Source organism: Hylobates moloch, unplaced genomic scaffold, assembly GCF_009828535.3.
Source record: "Hylobates moloch isolate HMO894 unplaced genomic scaffold, HMol_V3 SCAFFOLD_3, whole genome shotgun sequence".
Classification (NCBI taxonomy): Eukaryota; Metazoa; Chordata; class Mammalia; order Primates; family Hylobatidae; genus Hylobates; species Hylobates moloch.
In genome coordinates this window covers 8,418,904-8,435,871 of record NW_026652278.1, presented here as the reverse complement: position 1 = coordinate 8,435,871, position 16,968 = coordinate 8,418,904, and the positions used below count along the sequence as shown (strand labels likewise).

Genomic DNA, 16,968 nt, shown 5'->3' with positions numbered 1-16,968 from the left:
TCTGGCTGTGGTGCTGAGCTCTGCCCTCCTCCTGCTTCCCTGCCAGTGCACACACATGGGCTGTAGGGATGCTCTCCCAAGCATAGGCGTAGCCAGGCAGCCCTGGAGCTCCAGGTGCTCCACAGGCCCCCATCCTGGTCCCTGCTATACATAGTCACAGTAACTGTCCTTTGATGAATTGCCTTTCCTGGCCCCCAGACCAGAGAGCACCTAACACAAGCCTTGGGTCTTGCCCACCCGGAAGCCCAAACATCTGGCCACAGGCCTGGCACATAGCAGGGGATAGGTGAATGAGGAAGGACGGAAGAAGTGAACGAGCCCCCAAGCTCACGCTGGGCTCTGCCCACGGCAGTGGTCTGTGTCCAGGACTCGGGGGTCCTGGGGGCAGCCCGGAAGAGGTTTCCTTGCTCCCCTACAACTCTCTCTGGCTGGACTGCATGGCCAGCACACAGGAAGGCTGGACTCAGCCCTCTGCCGGTCTGCGGGGCCAGCCTGGGGTCACAGCCCCTGGACCTCACCCCCAAATGTCTTTGTGCTCTGAGATGGGGGAAGCCTGCTGAAGGTTTAAGAGTCAAGACCCTCAAGAGCAGTGCTTCCTCTGCCTCAGCAGAGACCTCAAGGTGCAGAGGGAGCCTCAACAAGACGCAAGGCTGCTTGAGGACTCAGTAGCAGGGATGCGGGCCGATGGCGGCGACCCTCTATACAGATTCTGATAGGGCTAAAGTTACTGATGGAAGTGCTTTCTACCTAGGAGACCAGCGTTCACACCTCCAGTTACTGGAAACCGAGGCCACACCAAAAGAAGCCATGAGGGTGACCAGCTCTGGTGACAGGTAACTGTCACAACCATCAGCCTCCTCAGCCCCTCCACACAGACCACACGCTCCTCCCCCCATCTTGAAGAGTCCTCGGGCAGTGACCCCAGCAACTAGACAGGGGTCACGTGTGCCCCATTAATCCAGTTGCATCAAGAAAAACGGCTGGAAGAAAATGGAAAAAGCTCAGAAAGATCTTTTTGTGGCTCTTTGGGCTGGGACTGCGTTTCTCACATCTGAAATTTTGCCCCCAGGGTGTGTCCTGAGCTGAGCCCTGTGCAGGCTGCAGGCTTGGCCGTATTTTGTGAAGACAAAGATATGAAAATGGCCGCAGCCTCTTTCGTTCGTTGTTTCTGATGCTCCCTGCTGCATCTGGTGCAGTGCAGGCAGGGCTTGGGTGACAGCACGTGACACGGGGAGATTGCTGGCTTGCAGCCACCACCGGAGGGCTCCGCGACTTGTGCCATAGCTGGCCAGGTCAGCCTGAGAGCGACAGCTGACCCCACCACCCGCCAGGTGCTGCCACTCACGTGGGCCTGGAGCCCCCATTTGTCTGTGTCACCGGGGCTGGCGGGCCACACTGGGGTCCCTGCGGCATATGCCTTCCTCACGTTGTCACTCTGGACTGCTTGCTCAGTGAACTGGACTAGAAATAGGAGCCTATTGTGTGTATGCACAAAACCCACCAAGATAAGGCAGGTAGTTCGTGGACCGAGAAAAAGCAAACATATGTTAAAAATAGCCAAAGCATACGAAAATAAAATAGATACTGAAAACAATCCCCAAACCCCAAACCACCCCACTGTAAACACTGCAACACTGCTCGGCCCGAAGGGGAGAAGAGAGTCAACTTCCAGAAGAGCGTCCCTTGTCCCTCTGATGGGATGGAAGCACTCGAGTTAGGGGGCAACAGAACGAAGATGCATTCAGGCTGGTGGAGTCCTGAACGAGCAACACTGGATTTCCAGATGGCCGCGTCCTGGACCAGAGGCCGGCGGGATCGCCCAGCCTGTGCTTTCCTGAAACGTAAACATTATCCTTCACACACACACCGTCTACTTTCCCTGCTGGCTCCGACAGATCCAAATATGACTGCGGATTCCATGGAACCTGCCGTACAAAACGTACAGCCATGTACACAGCTGAAGCGCTACCAGGGACGCCAGCCCCTGCCCCCTTCCCGACAGGGTGTGGGGGATAATGCCACGATCAGCACACGATAAGGAATGCGGAGGGAAACTGCAGCTATGGGGTAGATCATTTAACAGAGACATTTGATTTGCTGGCTGGCTTCTGCCCTGCAGACTTCCCTGGCACTGGCTTGCTGCCACGCAAATTAAGTAAAAATCAATATCCTCCGGTCTGCAATACATCGTGTTAACAATCACACTGCAAACAACTTATATAATACCCCTCACTCCATACCCAAATAATGGTGAATGTTTTTGTTAAAAGGCAAGTCTAAAATAAACAGGAAAAAGAAAAGAAAAGGCAATCTTACAGGTTCCTCCTTCAGCAAAACCTTTCCACGACTTGGGTGAGGAGATAATCTTTCTGTGATTATGACCAAACCCTCCTGTCACTTAGCAACACATAATTAAGGAATATGTTTTCGGATCCGCTTTGCAAGCCCGGCCATTATCAGATGAAACTACTGGAGCAACAAATGTCATCGCCATGCAAATTAGTTGGTTGCAAAGAAAGAATGTTTGACTGAGAGCAGGAATAGGCCCTCGGAAAAATTATCGGACGTCCCTCCTGCCGCACGTGTATTTGAGAAAGTCAGATAATGATGTGATCAGACTTAAAAAAAAAAATCCATGAGACAAAATCAGAATCTATACGACAAAACAGAAAATTAGGCCAGTTGCTCAGTCTCCACTTAGAAACAAAATGCAAAATGCCTGGAGGTCATCTCTAGGAGGTAATATTAATAGCAGACAGGGGCCACACAGCAATGGCAGAGAAACTTAAGGTGGTCTCTGCAGGGTTGTAAGGTCCGGCGCCTCGGTCCCCGCCTACAGCTGCTTCAGGGCTATTTTCAAAAAGGTAGATCTTATTGTTTCATCCTGATTTTCACAAGCTATTCTGGAAAAAAAAAAATCATTTAAAAAGGATTCTGTTTTCTGAATTATGTAGGGGAGGCAGGCGGGGAGGAAAGATGTTTGAAAGGAAGAAAACTGATTTACATTTTAAATTTTTGGTCAAGACTCTAGAGTTAAAATAAAAATTCTAAATGGTGTTCTGAGGACGCCCACCTAGGACTTCATCCACAATGTCCAAGGAAACACACGCCATAAATTACACCTGGCACATGTTGTGAAGAAAACCACCTACCATCACTCTCCCTTTCCTGGACTTGGAAATACATTCTTCCCTTCAAGCAAGTGGAATTCCCAACTGTATTTTCTGATATGAGAGACTAAATCTGTTTTTGAAACTGAGTTCTGAGGGATTTCAACATCTTGCTTTGTTTAACCCACAAGTATGCAAACACACATTTTCATCTCCACGGTGGGTAATCACTGCCTCTGATATGGCGTGCGGACCCGTGAGAGGTACATTTCCACACGATCATGCCCTTCTAAATGGAGGATGCACACTTTACAGCCAGCATTTGATGAAACATTCCTGCCTTCTCCAAAGCTCCCTAGTGTGAACTAGAGAAAAGGCCACCCCTCGTGAGCTCAAGGCTGCAGTCTGTTCTGAGTGACTTCCGACTTTCTCCAAGAAACACAGTTGAGTTTTACCACTGAAATGGGAGATCTACACATCAACCCGACCTCAACTAAAGAACAGGGCACTGCTGCCCCAGCAGATCTGGCCTGACACACAAATCTGATTAACCTAAGAGAGGCCGTGTCAACTGGCCACAGTGATACGTCCTTCTTGTTTGGTGGTGTGTGTGTGTGGCCTGGCGACAGAGGGCTTGCCATCCTATGTTCAAACTTCCACAACCCCGCACCCCCCTGCTCCTCCCAGGTCCCCAGGCAGGGCAGGCGGGGAGGATGTATTACTTGGTTCTGGTGCAAGCATGGTGGACACGATGATGGGCGCCCCCGTACGCCGGGCCACCTTCTGGTACGGTGAGTGAGGCGTGTGGAGGCTCTGGCTGGCTGGCGGCAGGGTGGATGGCCCCAGGGGTGCACCTGGCTTCCGCAAGACCTGGGGGCTGCCGTGAGGGCTGGGCAGGGGAGAGGCGGCCACGTTGCGCTCCCTCTTTAGCAGTTCCATGGGCACCGTGTATGCTGTGGAGTAAGCTGTTCTGGGGCCTGGGTGAAGGGGGTTCGAGGGGCCCGGGTTAGTCAAGGCCACCCCTGCCTGCAGGGGGTACGTGGGGCTCAGACGCGCTGTCAGGGCGCAAGGGGTGGGAGAGCTGTACCCGGAGTTGGAGGGGAAGTGGGGGGCATGGGCGCCCACGCCAGGGGCAGAATAGGTGGCCGCCGTCTCCAGGAGGTGCTGAGATGGTGCGCTGGAGGGACGGCGAGCCGGGTCTCCAGCTCGGGGGGACGCTGTCTGCAGAGGAGCCGCAGGCTGGGGCTGCAGGGCCGCAGCGCCCAGAGAAGCCAAGTCACCATGGAGCAGTTCGCTTCGGTGGCTGAAGCTGCTGGACCGCGCCCGGGGCAGCGGGCCCACCCGGTCCTGCCTCCGCAGCTGCATCTCAGTCCTGCAGCTATTGGCCAGGCGGCTCAGAACACGGGCCTGGCCCAGGTTGGGTGCGACAGACTTGATATCCGTGTCCTCCAGGGTAGCCAGGACGGCCGGGGAGTCAAAGCCCTGCTGCAGTAGGGCTGCCAGTGTGGCCTCTGCCAGCCCCTCTGCCCGCAGAAAGGCCAGGAACTCAGGGGGCACGGTCCTCTTGCCACCAGGACCCTGGAAGGTGGACAGGTCAGCTTCGTAAGTCTCGTAAGCCATCTTGGATGGGATGCTTTCCCGGGCAGGCCCGTAGCCTCGATTCAGGGCCCCTGGGGCCACGCCTGTGCTGCCCTCGGGGGCAGCAGCTGAACTGGGGTCCACAACCAGGCACGTCGGGGCCACCTGTCTGGCAGGGGCAGGGTCAATGGGTCTTTCGCTGATGTCGCTGAAGACCTGACTGGGGGGGTAAGCAGGCACCTCCACCCCATACCTGGTGTCGGGCTGCTCCCGTCCATACCGCCCGGGGGATGCAGCCCTGTTCTGTGTCCGCTGCCCCTGAGGGATCATTTTACCTCCAGGATCCCGGTACAGGTGACCGGCGTCCTGCAGGGCAGGTGACCGGCCTTGCATTGGATCCCATGACGTTCTGCTGCCAAGCACTCCGTAGCTGGGGACCGGCCGGCTGACTCCTGGGTCCCGACAGAGGGGAGGCTCTTTGGGTACCCTAGCAGCTCCAGACGGGTCACTGTCGTAATCCCGTGGCAGCAGGGGGCTGCGACCAGACATCACTGCCTGTCTGCTGTCGTAGAAGGTGAAGTCAGGAGTAGACCCCTTTCTTGCAGCCACTGAGTTATAAACGGCCTCCCGGTACAGGTAGGGCTCGGCGGCCCCGGGCAGAGCAGCCTCCTGTGGTCGGTGGTTTGGCTCAAACCAAGTCCCCTCTGCTGTGCCATACATCAGGGAGCTTCTCCTCCTCAGAGGCCGCAGGGACTCGGCGTTCTCCCAGGGGCCCTCGTACCACCCGGCAGCATCCCAGCTCTGAGAACGACCAATATTTATATGCCTGCTGGGAACTGGCATTGGAAAAAAAATGACTGCGGATGAGGCAGAGGAGAAGCTTTTCTTTATAAATCTTCAATTACATACATCAAAAACAGACCTGGCGGTGTGCTAACCCTTCCAAGACGGCAGGGACAACCAACCGGGGGTTTTCTGTTTCAAAGCATGGCCTAAATTATTAATCCTCCGAAACCTTAGCAGACAAAACAGAAGACTCACAGTAACTTTGCCTCACTCCCCAATGATAGCCAGAGAGGTCTGTTCCTTACAGCTCAGTCCCAGAGAGGAGGCTGTCCCCAGCCTGCCAGGTCCCCCTTCCTGGCTGCTGTGCTCACATGGACCGGGGCTCTCTCAGCATGCGGATTAGGAGCTAAATAAAACCCCTAAAGCTTTGTTCCATGTGACATCTCGTTAGACTGATGAAGCCAGTGGCTTGCTCCATCCAGCCCTCCCAAGCTGCAACTGGGATTTACTTCCACACTGAAGCTCGGGTTTATACTCCTCTTCCAAGCACTAGGGTACTTTTAGGATGAACCCTGCCTCCCCCTCTGGAAGGGGCTGTTCCCACCACTGCCACTGATTCCTGAGAGGTAACAGAAGCAAAATGAGGCTGCTTCAATGTCAGTCCACTCTTAATCCACCGTGATGAAACGTTAATCCATGGCACAGCTAAACACAAATTAAACGTGGATAAACAGAAAAAGGTCCACACATGATCCTAGGCCATGGATGTCTAGCCCAAAAAAGGGCCAGCTCTGAAACCTGATGCTTTGATAATACTGAGATCTGGCTTTGAGATGACTCTTTGGTTGTGAATCAAACGGGTTCCCGAGCTCAAGTCCAAATGCATTCTTTACCTTATTACTGTGAAACACAGATCGGCTCATACTGCCGGGGGGCCGGGGAGTGCCAGGGAAGGGCGTGTGTAATCTGGGATTTAAAGTGACTGCAACAGAGGTCACAGGAACAGGAGGATGGGTGACTAAACCTTACACTGCAAAGCAAAACTGGGAAGCGGCTGCTTCTGAAAATCTCATCTTCCTTTAGGTATGTCAGAATGAAAAGGCTAATTCCAGCAGGCTTAGATCCTGCAGATGCTTTTCCATATTCACATGGATTAAGTTTTCAGAGTCCACAAAGGACTTCAGGCAATAATGCAAAGAACAGCAATTATTTAGATAAAGGAGCGCCCCAAAGTATTAAGACATTTCCTTAAACATACAGCACAGTCCCAGAGAAACAACATCCCAGACGAACATGGGAGGTTCCTGCCCTGCAACTGCAGGATTCCCATGACGAAGAATTCACAGCAAAAATAAAAGCTGGTGATTAGGAAGCTACAAAGGTGGTATACATTGAAAGCACTTTAAAATGAGACAACATGCATACCTCCAAGCATTAAACCCGAGTGCTGTTCCTCACCCACATGTCTCTCAATCTAGCACTCTACTAGAATCTTCTAAAGAGAAATACCAGTCTTTAAATTTTTTTTTTTTTTTTTTTTTTGAGACCGAGTTTTGCTCTTGTTTCCCAGGCTGGAGTGCAACGGCGCGATCTCAGCTCACTGCGGTCTCTGCCTCCTGCATTCAAGCAATTCTCCTGCCTCAGCCTCACAAGTAGCTGGGATTACAGGTGTGCACCACCAGCTAATTTTTATATTTTTAGTAGAGACTACCATGTCTCTACCTACTTCACCATGTGGGCCAGGCTGGTCTCGAACTCCTGACCTCAGGTGATCCACCCGCCTCAGCCTCCCAAAGTGCTGGGATTACAGGCATGAGCCACTGCGCCCAGCCAACGCCTCAGGATTAAGCCACCTTGCCAATTTCTTTCCTCTCCTTGTTGTAATGAACAACATGACCTTATGTGGTGTTAGTACTATGCGACCCCACTCATGGCGCAGAAACGCCCCTCAAAGATGGGTGGATAAACTTGGAGCATTCTGGGGAAATCCCCCATGCCAAGTCTTTTTTGTAGCAGGGTAAGGTAGCTCTGCTGACTCACCAGCTTCTTTGCTATCTGGTTTTCAGCTCAGCAAGTTCTCAAACGTAAACAGGGCTCTATAGAAGAATGTTTACCTGGTAGCTCCTAAGAAACCAGTAATGATTCTTCAGAGAGGTTCTTGAGCTGGTGTCTAAGGGGTGATTGCAGGAGCAGGGCAGATGTGGGAAGATCCGCTTTGGGGCGGTGTCAGCCTCCCACTGAACCAGGAGGCCCAGCTTCCATTTCTATCAACTTCCAACCTGTTCTGCTTGGAAACCACACAAACTCGCACAGCCTTGGCTCTGAGATTTGACAAATATTATGACAGATGTTTTCCTGCGCTAGGTAAAAACACCTGTAACTGGACTCACACTTTTTCCAAACACTCTGGTTACACAAACACCACACACACACACACACACACCACACCACACTCCAGTCTTTTAAAAAGGACTGCTTTTCTTAAAAATTCTCATGTTGACTAAAAATGAGATGGGACCCATTGGAGTAATACATCTCACAGGCTTAATTTTTTAATTCTGCCAAAACCCTCACTATAGAAATTATGTCAAGTAAAAATAAGATGATTGCATAACATAAAAAATCATCTCCTGAAAATTAAGAAAGATAAACCCAAACTCTCTTGCAGACAAAATGAACCCAAGAAAAAGCCGGTTGTGTAGAATAACCCGACAGCTGCGTCGGGGAGAGAGGCGATGTCCGCCCCAAGCCAGTTCCGAAGTCCCTGTGCGACACAAGGTGTCAGTTAACAACAGAGACCTACAGAGATCCAGACAATTCCAGAGATGGATCCAAGAGCTGGGAAGAGAGGCCAGGATGGGGATGATCAGTGGGTAACCTCTGACGGGGCAGTCTTTGGACAAACTGCCAACAAGCATTTCCTGTTCCCACTGGAATAATCATGCAGGAAACTGCTTGAAATGAGTGGGAAAACACGACTCTGGGGTCTAATTCTAACTTTTATAGAAAAATAAGAACAGGTGGGATCAGTGAGTCTGAAGGTTGCAGTAACATGAGGGCCATTTGGCTCAATGACGTGTCCCTCTTAACTGTGTTGTCACCTGCCCACTCGGTGGGCTGCCAGGTCTGTCTCAAGGCCTTCTCAGGGGATAGCTCATCCTCAGGAGGCAGCCAACCCCAACTTAGGGAATAGCTTCCCCAGGGGGGTCCTGCACCTGCCCGGGCTTCCATTCCCTGATCCTGCCTCCACCAACACTAAGGGCCAGGGCAGCTCTGAAGGTGATGGCGGAAATAACATCTCAGGAGGCTCTTCGGTGCCTGCTGCATCCCAGGACAGATCCCAGGCACCACAGTGCCCTCTGCGTCTCCCACAGCCAGTGCCTCCCTAGGGAGGCTGCAGAAGTTAGCGGGTAACACGGTTTTCTGGCAGACACAGGGCAGAAAAATCGGCCTATGGCATACCCATTTCCTGCTTTTAAATGTGGACAGCCTGTGTTGGAATTTTGTATGTTTCTGTCAAGGTAAGTGTTGTGGAATTTGTGCCATTAAAAAAGTTTTCTTGGGCCGGGTGCGGTGGCTCACGCCTGTAATCCCAGCATTTTGGGAGACTGAGGGGGGCGGATCACCTGATGTCAGGAGATGGAGACCATCCTGGCCAACACAGCGAAACCCCATCTCTACTAAAAACACAAAATTTAGCAGGGCGTGGTGGCGGGCGCCTGTAATCCCATCTACTTGGGAGGCTGAGGCAGGAGAATCGCTGGAACCCGGGAGGTGCAGGTTGCAGTGAGCCAAGACAGAACCATTGCATTCCAGCCCGGGCAACAGAGCGAGACTCCATCTCAAAAAAATAAAAATAAATGAAAATTTCTTTGCTCTCATCAACCCCCTACCCCCTGCCCCCGAACGTCCTCAACTCAAAGTAACCAACTTAGCTAATCTAACACAAAGGGTGGGAGGCCACACCGAATGCACCGGTTACATAGCAAACACAACGTCTGGCTGGGTTTTAAAGCAGCCTTCATCTAAATCACACAAGCACACAGCAACAATTAGCAAAACTGCCCAGACATCGTTTCAGGTATCAAAGGGGCCGAGTGGCACCGCGCCCTTGCTTGCACACTGAGTGCTCTCACCAATTTCCGGGCCTGGGGCGCAGAGGCTTGGACACCGGTGCAACGCGCCAAAGGAAGTCAGGAGAGTGACGTCGAGTGTCTGAACCAACCCAGCCTTTTCCAGATTAGCTGCATCCTAAGAAGCCCCAGCCCTCATGTCTCTCAGTATTCAGCCATGGGAAGTGAAAACAAAGGCCTGCACATTGCTTCTGACTCAATTTCTTAACTATATTGTAAAGCTTCCTGAGAACTGCAGTATGAAAATTAGGCCACTCATTATGGGGTTTCAAAAAAAAAAAAAAAAAAAAAAAAAAAAGCAAGCCCATTCTCTTGCACCGCGCATTTTGAAAGTGTTGGTGGAGCCAAAGTGTGCAATGGGACCCCAGCTGGGCTGCAGGACAGGCCTCACCTTGGACCATGTCAGGATTCCCATTTCTAGCAATGGAACACACTCAACCTCGAGAGGCTGTGCTCAGCTCTGGACAGCACCTGAGCACCATCCCTTCCGCTCTTTAGCAGCTTTTCCTGCAGATTCCCAAAGTCTCCACCTCACCTCCATGGTGGCCCGCCCCATCACACTCCACTGTTTGAGGTCTCCTCGACTGTCCTGGGATCAGAAGGTTCCAGGACTTCTTCCTTCCTGTGGTTTTGTTAGCAATGCTCATCAAGGCTGGCTCAGCCAGCCCTCCCCCATGAACCTTTCTCAGTCTAATTCTGTCACTTTTTCCTTAGTTCAAAAAATCTGCCACTCATCAAGATGAGAAAAACACTCCAAAAATAATCCAGGGAATACATGTGCCTGCAGAGACAGGCCACGGCATGGCCGCTTAGCCCCTGACCTGCGGAGCAGAACACACCCCTCCCTCTACGGCACGTGCTCCCTCCATTCATCACGTGCTTTTCATTTCGTTTGACACTCGGGCTGTAAATCAAACTGTCGACCATGACTCGATGGTGATGGACGGCTGGCCTCAAGGGAGTGTATGGTGTGATGGGGAAAAACGACAGAGACATGGACACAGTCCCCAGAAGCCCCTCCCCACAACCACTTCAGCCCTCTGAGCCTGAGCCCACATCAAAGCCCACACAGCCCCATTTGCAAGCCTGGGCATGGTGGGCACTAAGCTAGGCAAAGTACCCACCGCCCAAATACGAATGGCTGCCTGACAGGGACCCGCTCCACCTGAGCCTGCACACGGACAAGTTTCAGCACACGGGCCTTGATGGGACCGTCAGCCTTTCTTAGCATACGAAAGAACTGACTCTCCGCCTCACTCCCAGGTCTCGGAAAAATCTGCGTCATCCATCCAGGTTGCAAATGGGAAGGGAGGGACCCTCCTGGCACAGACATCTCTTCAACCAGAAGGTGGAAAACAAAACCCTCAGGTGATGAGAAACAGGCTGGAGGGACAGGGAGTGTGGGATCCCACTGTGCCCCAGCGCTGGACACCCAGAATGCTCTCCCCTGTTGGCGTCTTCACAGCCCAGCTGGGGTGCTCAGCCAGGCTCCTGCTGGATGTGGAAGGGCTGAGAAAGGCACGTGAGGTCACTCTGTAGATGGAGATGACACAGAGACAGAGGAACGCCCTCGAGCGCGCACGCCAAAGTGCCTGAGCTTTAGTAGCAAGACAGCCAAGCGGTAGAAACCAATCAGAGAGGAGTCTCATTTCACAGCTTAACACTGTACGTTCTGGAAAAGGAGAGAGGGCAAGAAGCTGGCAGCAAAATGTATCTTGGGGTTCTGGTTCACAGTCACCCCAAATACCTGTCAATTAGGTTGAGCTGTGTGAAGAGCGCAGAAGGTTCTCCGCATTCGTGCGGGCTGCTGTTTGCTGCTGTCTGGCTACCCCGGGGGCCTCCTCCAAACACGGAGACTACCAATGCACTGTTCCCCCTGAGGCACTCCTTCCCCCCCCGCCCGCCCCAGACACTGCTTTCCACAAGGCACTGACTTGGCCTGAAACTAGAGACGCTCTTTTCCCAAAGGTGCCGGGACCAAGAGGACAGGCACTGAGAGTAAAGCCCCAGGCAGCGAACCCCAGGGGCTCCGGGCCACACTGTGGGAGGTTTAAACTCAATCATTGATGGAGACAGGGCACCACCAACCAGGGAGACAGCGCGATTCACTGTGGTGGGGGCAGGAGCTGAAAACTGCAGCTACAGAGCCAAGCTAGAAGATGGTGATGAATCCCCAAACCCCAGCCACAGACTCCAATTGCACTACACATCCCTGGCCCCCAAAATAAAAGAAAGCGGTCTTAACATGTTGCTATTAGAAAAAAGTGGTGAGTATGAAGACATCCGCCCATCACCAAACTGACTGGTGCAAAGAGAAGCTTATGTTTGTGCTTGAGAAATGAGTAACAACAGAGAAATAAAACACTGAACCTGATTCACAGCTGCAGAATGGGAGGGCAGTCTACGAACCCCATCCCCAGAGTCAGTGGAGGAACAGGTGGGGTGAGGGGTTCCCTGGGGAGGGGTCCCCACTCTGAGTTTCTCTTAAAGCCGGGGACAGATAAGGCAAAACATGAAACTTTACCCCTTGCAAAGAACTGCACTTTTGCCTGTGAAGCTTTGCCTTGGCTGTTTCCTGAACCTTTACCTCTGCATAAGATTGTTTGGGTATGTTCATTTGTGCTTTGGAGTTTAAAGGCATGTCTAGTTGACTATTGTATATTTACATAGCTAATGTAATTACAGCTAATCACATAATTGCTGGAAATGTGCATAATTGCCTGATCCCAACATATAATTATAATGTATAGCAACATTATGAATCCCATTTTTAAAATCCACATTTTGGGGCTATTTAAAGTTATTTATTAGAACTGTTTGTGGACTACCTATAGGAAGGCTTCAACTGTTTCTTTACAAAGTGCTCAAAGTGCTTTAAAAAACAAACAAAAACAAAACAAGTTCTGATTTTATAATGCATTTTTACAACGATAGATAAAAAGAAAACAGCTACCCAGAACAAAAACAAATAAAATCTCAAATACCAAACAAAACCATTTGTCAACACTGTGTGGATTATGTTCTTTCCTCGGGGAAAGAGAAAGTCACTCTCTCAGCCTGGAGGCTCTGATGGGTGTTTGCCAGGCAAGGAGGCTGCTGGAAGAAGGGAAGAGCCTCCCTCGGGACTTCTAGACCACTTCAGTAACCTTGGTGACCCTGGAGGCGCCTGTCTTTGTTCCTTATACATATGAGTGACCTTTCTTGGGGGCACATCCCACTGAGATGTGCTTCCACAATGGCAATTTCAACCCACTGAGAAGAGCAGAAGAGCCCTTGACACAGAAGAAACCCACTGGGGAAGCTCCCTTCCACCTCATCCCGGCAGCATCTTCTCAGACTTCTCATCCTCCTCTGTGACAAAGATGATGCAGAATGAGATTCCCAGAATTTCTAACTATCTATGTGTTTCACAGAAACCAGCTTGTCTCCTTTTTCCTCATATCCATCCAACCAGCTCATCGTTCTCATTCCTTTAATCCTCTGTGGTCGTGAGAACATTCCAGAGGTGCGGAATGTTTCATGAGCTTGTTTATTTAAGAGGAGGTCCCTTTTATTTTTTGCAGAGGAAATGGAGAAGCACCCTCCCTGAGTCATGTTACAAGGGGACTAATCACAACTCAGCTGATACCATCCTCGGGACCATATTCCACGTCTCTAACACATTCGAACAAAATGCAGTAAAATGAAACACATACTTTTTTCAAGTTGCAATCGCAACAGCCACAGGAAAGGGGAGCAGTGTTTATGGACTGATTCTATCATAACCCACAAGAAGCAGCTCTAACAAAAAGTCACCACCAAAAACAGCCATTGTGGTTTATTAAGTTTTACAAACCCAGGGCTCTGCAAGATGCTCTTCTGGGTTCCCTTTGCAATGCCGAGTGATTGTTAGCTAGCCCTCATTTCCAACCAATAAATGTTTGGGGCAAACCAAATGAGCTCTGGCATAATGCAATAAGGTAGGTACTAAAACCCTCCAGCTGGTGCAGTTCACAATGTCAATCATGTCAGCAAATTAAACAGATAGGAGAATCGCAATTATACTTGAGAATGAGGAGACCACCATCTTGTCCTGATCAGCCTATGGTATGAGAGGGCTCCTTCGTAATAATTCTTACATGGTATTATAGGATTGTTTGATAGTAGGCATCAGAAAAAAAAGGAACAAATTATAAATACCAAACTCAAAGAGTTACATTAAAAAAATTAAAATCTGGCTTTTACGTCGGCTAGAAAGAAAGACCATTATTCCAGCTCATTTGGCTGGAGTCCCAAAGACTGTCCGTGTCCTGCTCTCAGAGTGGAGACACAGCCTGGCGGAGTGAATCCCCACGGCAGATTCTGGGCACACAGAATGATCAAGCTCCATGCCACTTTTTCTTGCTTTGAAAGTTTCAAGGAGGCAGGGGCTGGACAGGCCTTAGAAAACAGGGAAAGGTTGTAGAAGTATCTGTGCAGGGGTGATGCTCAGATTCCACCGGAGTACCTGGAGTGGGACCCTGGAGAGGCCTGCTTGATTCCAGCCTGGGGACCCACGACCAGGGCTTGATATTGGGATTGTGTAGCAGGCGGGAGGGGATGAATCTGAAGGAGCTGGTGTATCCAGACACCAAGAACAGGAAGACAAAGTTCCTACAAGCCTGGGAGCAGACCGGGTAAGCACAGCAGAACACGGCAGCTTCATGCTTTTAATCATTTAGAAGGAAAACAAACAAACCTAAGGGATGCGGAAGTCCTTGTGTCAGGTGTAGGCAGTGGGGAGGGAGAAAAAAAGTTTGACAGGCTCTCTGTATATCAATACAGAACATTCTGCAAGTAGTTGACAGAACAGAGACACAGCGAGAATTCAAAGCTAGAGGGAGTGTGTGTGTGTGTGTGTGTGTGTGTTAGATGTTCAAGGCCTTCAGGTGGAAGAAAGAGCTGAATCCAAGGAGCTGATATGAGAGAAGGCCAAACAAAAAAAAGAGTGCCCGGGTTCCTGGGTGCAAACTGCCTACTGCTCAGCACCTCTCCGGCAGCACCTGTGAGATGGGTGCCACCTGTCCTGACCCATAACAGGTGCCACAAGGACTAGGTCAGCTTATACACAGGAGGAGCACCAACAAAGCACCTGGGACCAACTGTGAGTACTTAATGAGATGGCCAGGAAGCTGACATATAGCTGGTGACCAACATTGGAGTAACTGCATTTTGGCCTGTCTGCGTTGATAGTTATTGAGAAATTTAAAATACATTAACTGCAAATGTATCTGGAACACTATGCATAGACAAGGTAACGCAAAATTCTGTTATAAAAAATTGGCTGAAAATTTCCTATTACACATGAAGGGAGTGAGAAGGTTGGTGAACCATCCTTCAGCACCTGTCTGGACGGGACAGAGGGTCTGCAAGCAGACAACGGTTTTGCTCAAGTCAGGTTTATACAGCCATGGAAACACAGAGAGGAAACGCTGCTGGCTCTTCAATCCCATTCTAGTTTCTGATGCAACACCCCTGGAGAATCTCGGGTGCAGGAGGTGAAGTCAGCCCCAGAGGCATTCCTGCTACCAACCTTGGAAAGCTGAGTCATGAGAGTGTTCCAGAAGCAAGTACTCAGTAACCTCAATCGAGCACCTTTACACTGGAAGTCAAGAGTAAATTTTACAACTCCCCATACAATCTGGTGAACCCATACTGTGGAATAGTCTACAAATCAATGGGGCCTGGGCTCTTCAATAAGTCCAATGTCTCTGAAAGTCAAAAAAGCCCAGGGGATAATTTCAGACTAAGGAGACTAGAGAGATGTAACAACTAAACACAATGCATGACTCTTATCTATTGCACAGGCAAAGAGACGTGGAGGAAATGCGAATAAGCAGCCTATACTAGACAATACTGTCCCTGAGGTTAGATTCCTGGGGTTCATTCCGGTATTGGGAGCATGTAGGAAATTGGATAAAAGGTGCCATGCCATAGGCAGTCCAGAGTAAAGTGCTGCCCCTGCATTTTTTGAAATGGTTCTGGAAGAAAATCCATCATCTACTCACACAGTGTCTATTTATATGTATATCTCTATCTTTATCTCCCCTCAAAGACATCTGGAAAACTGAATGGAATATTGGTGTTCACTGTACTAGCCTACCAACCTCTCTGTAGGTTTTTATAATTTGTGAATGTTTACTTTAAAAAAACCCTTTAATGCCAAACTCCTTATACTGAACACCAGGAAGGTCAGTGCCTTTGTGATCTTGCAGCGCAGAGTTCTGTGGGGCCGTGGAGTCACTCAGCAGAATGTCTATGATGTCCCCACTCTGTGTGGTGTGAGCCACATCTACTTATAGGACAGACAATTCCATATGGACAGCTGCAGGGGAAGGCCTGTGGGTTGTGTATTCCTGTCCGCAAACTGGTGGGTCAGCTACTAAACTTCAGTGTGTGCGTGAAGGGTGCAGAGGGGGCTGCGGAGCCACCTTCGCTTCCCTCCGAGAGCCACCCTGTAGGGCAGTACCAGCAGTCACCCTGAGCAAAGAGCAGCCCTGTAGCACTGACCCCGTCTGGCAGGTGCACTCACCCCTAAACCCGAATCCACATGGTGGCTTCTTACCACCTGCTAGCTGAAGAGCGCAGTGCTTAATCAACACTTCAGAGTTTTGTCCCCAGGTTTCCATTACATTTTAATTATGTTTATTTTTCCTTTCATGAATAGAATACTTCCAGACATTTCCAAAGATACCAGGGACACGAACATACCACAAGGGGCAATGCTGGGCTCTTCAGGAATCTCATAGTTTCAGGGAATTCAGCATTGTAAATATCTTAATGGAAAACAGGTAAAGTCTTGAGATTTCAGGAAGTGAAAAAAGATGGTCCTAATCAACATCATCTTTTATATGCAAAATAACCTTAGGTACACAGAAGACATGGACCTCAGGGCCCACCGGCCCTGAAACTGTCCTCCTAGTCCCCAACCCCGGCCCAGAAGCCAGGCCTTGTCCTAAGCCAAGGCGAGGTCCACGGCCAAGGACACCCAGCAGAGGGTGCCAATGGAGGGCAGTGTTGGAATCGGAGGAGGGACTCTGGCTTGGGGGCGGGGTGGCACAGCCAACTCAAGGGAGCAGCCAGCAAAGATGTGAGTGAGGGACTACGTATGTTTGGTAAAAACCGCCAAACACGCTCTTACCTTCACAAATTCTGTCCAATCGCTGTCTCTTGACTTTGTGCTTATCCACAAGGGCCATTCTTTATGGAACTTTGCAACTCTCAGATCAAAAGGCAAAGCAGTCCTCTAAGAACTTAGGGGAACTCGCAGGAGTCTGCGTGCATGACGCCACTATGAACCCTGAAACAAGGAGAAAAGAATCCTTACTCTCTGGAGACCGTCC

General features: G+C 50.4%; 1 protein-coding gene across 12 annotated transcripts in view; it reads right to left on the bottom strand.

Annotated features, from left to right (window-relative positions):
* The window catches only part of CTBP2 (C-terminal binding protein 2), a 177,594-nt gene that overhangs the window by 37,587 nt on the left and 123,039 nt on the right, over positions 1 to 16,968 (bottom strand). For 11 of the 12 annotated variants that reach the window (XM_032175533.2, XM_058435906.1, XM_032175569.2 and 8 more), the window contains one exon: positions 16,767 to 16,925. In XM_032175533.2, the coding sequence (XP_032031424.1) occupies positions 16,767 to 16,824 (58 nt within the window). In that variant the 5' untranslated portion in view covers positions 16,825 to 16,925. Of the gene's footprint in view, positions 1 to 3,832; positions 5,610 to 16,766; positions 16,926 to 16,968 lie in introns of those variants that run through there. The other variant, XM_032175503.2, reaches the window with a different exon arrangement.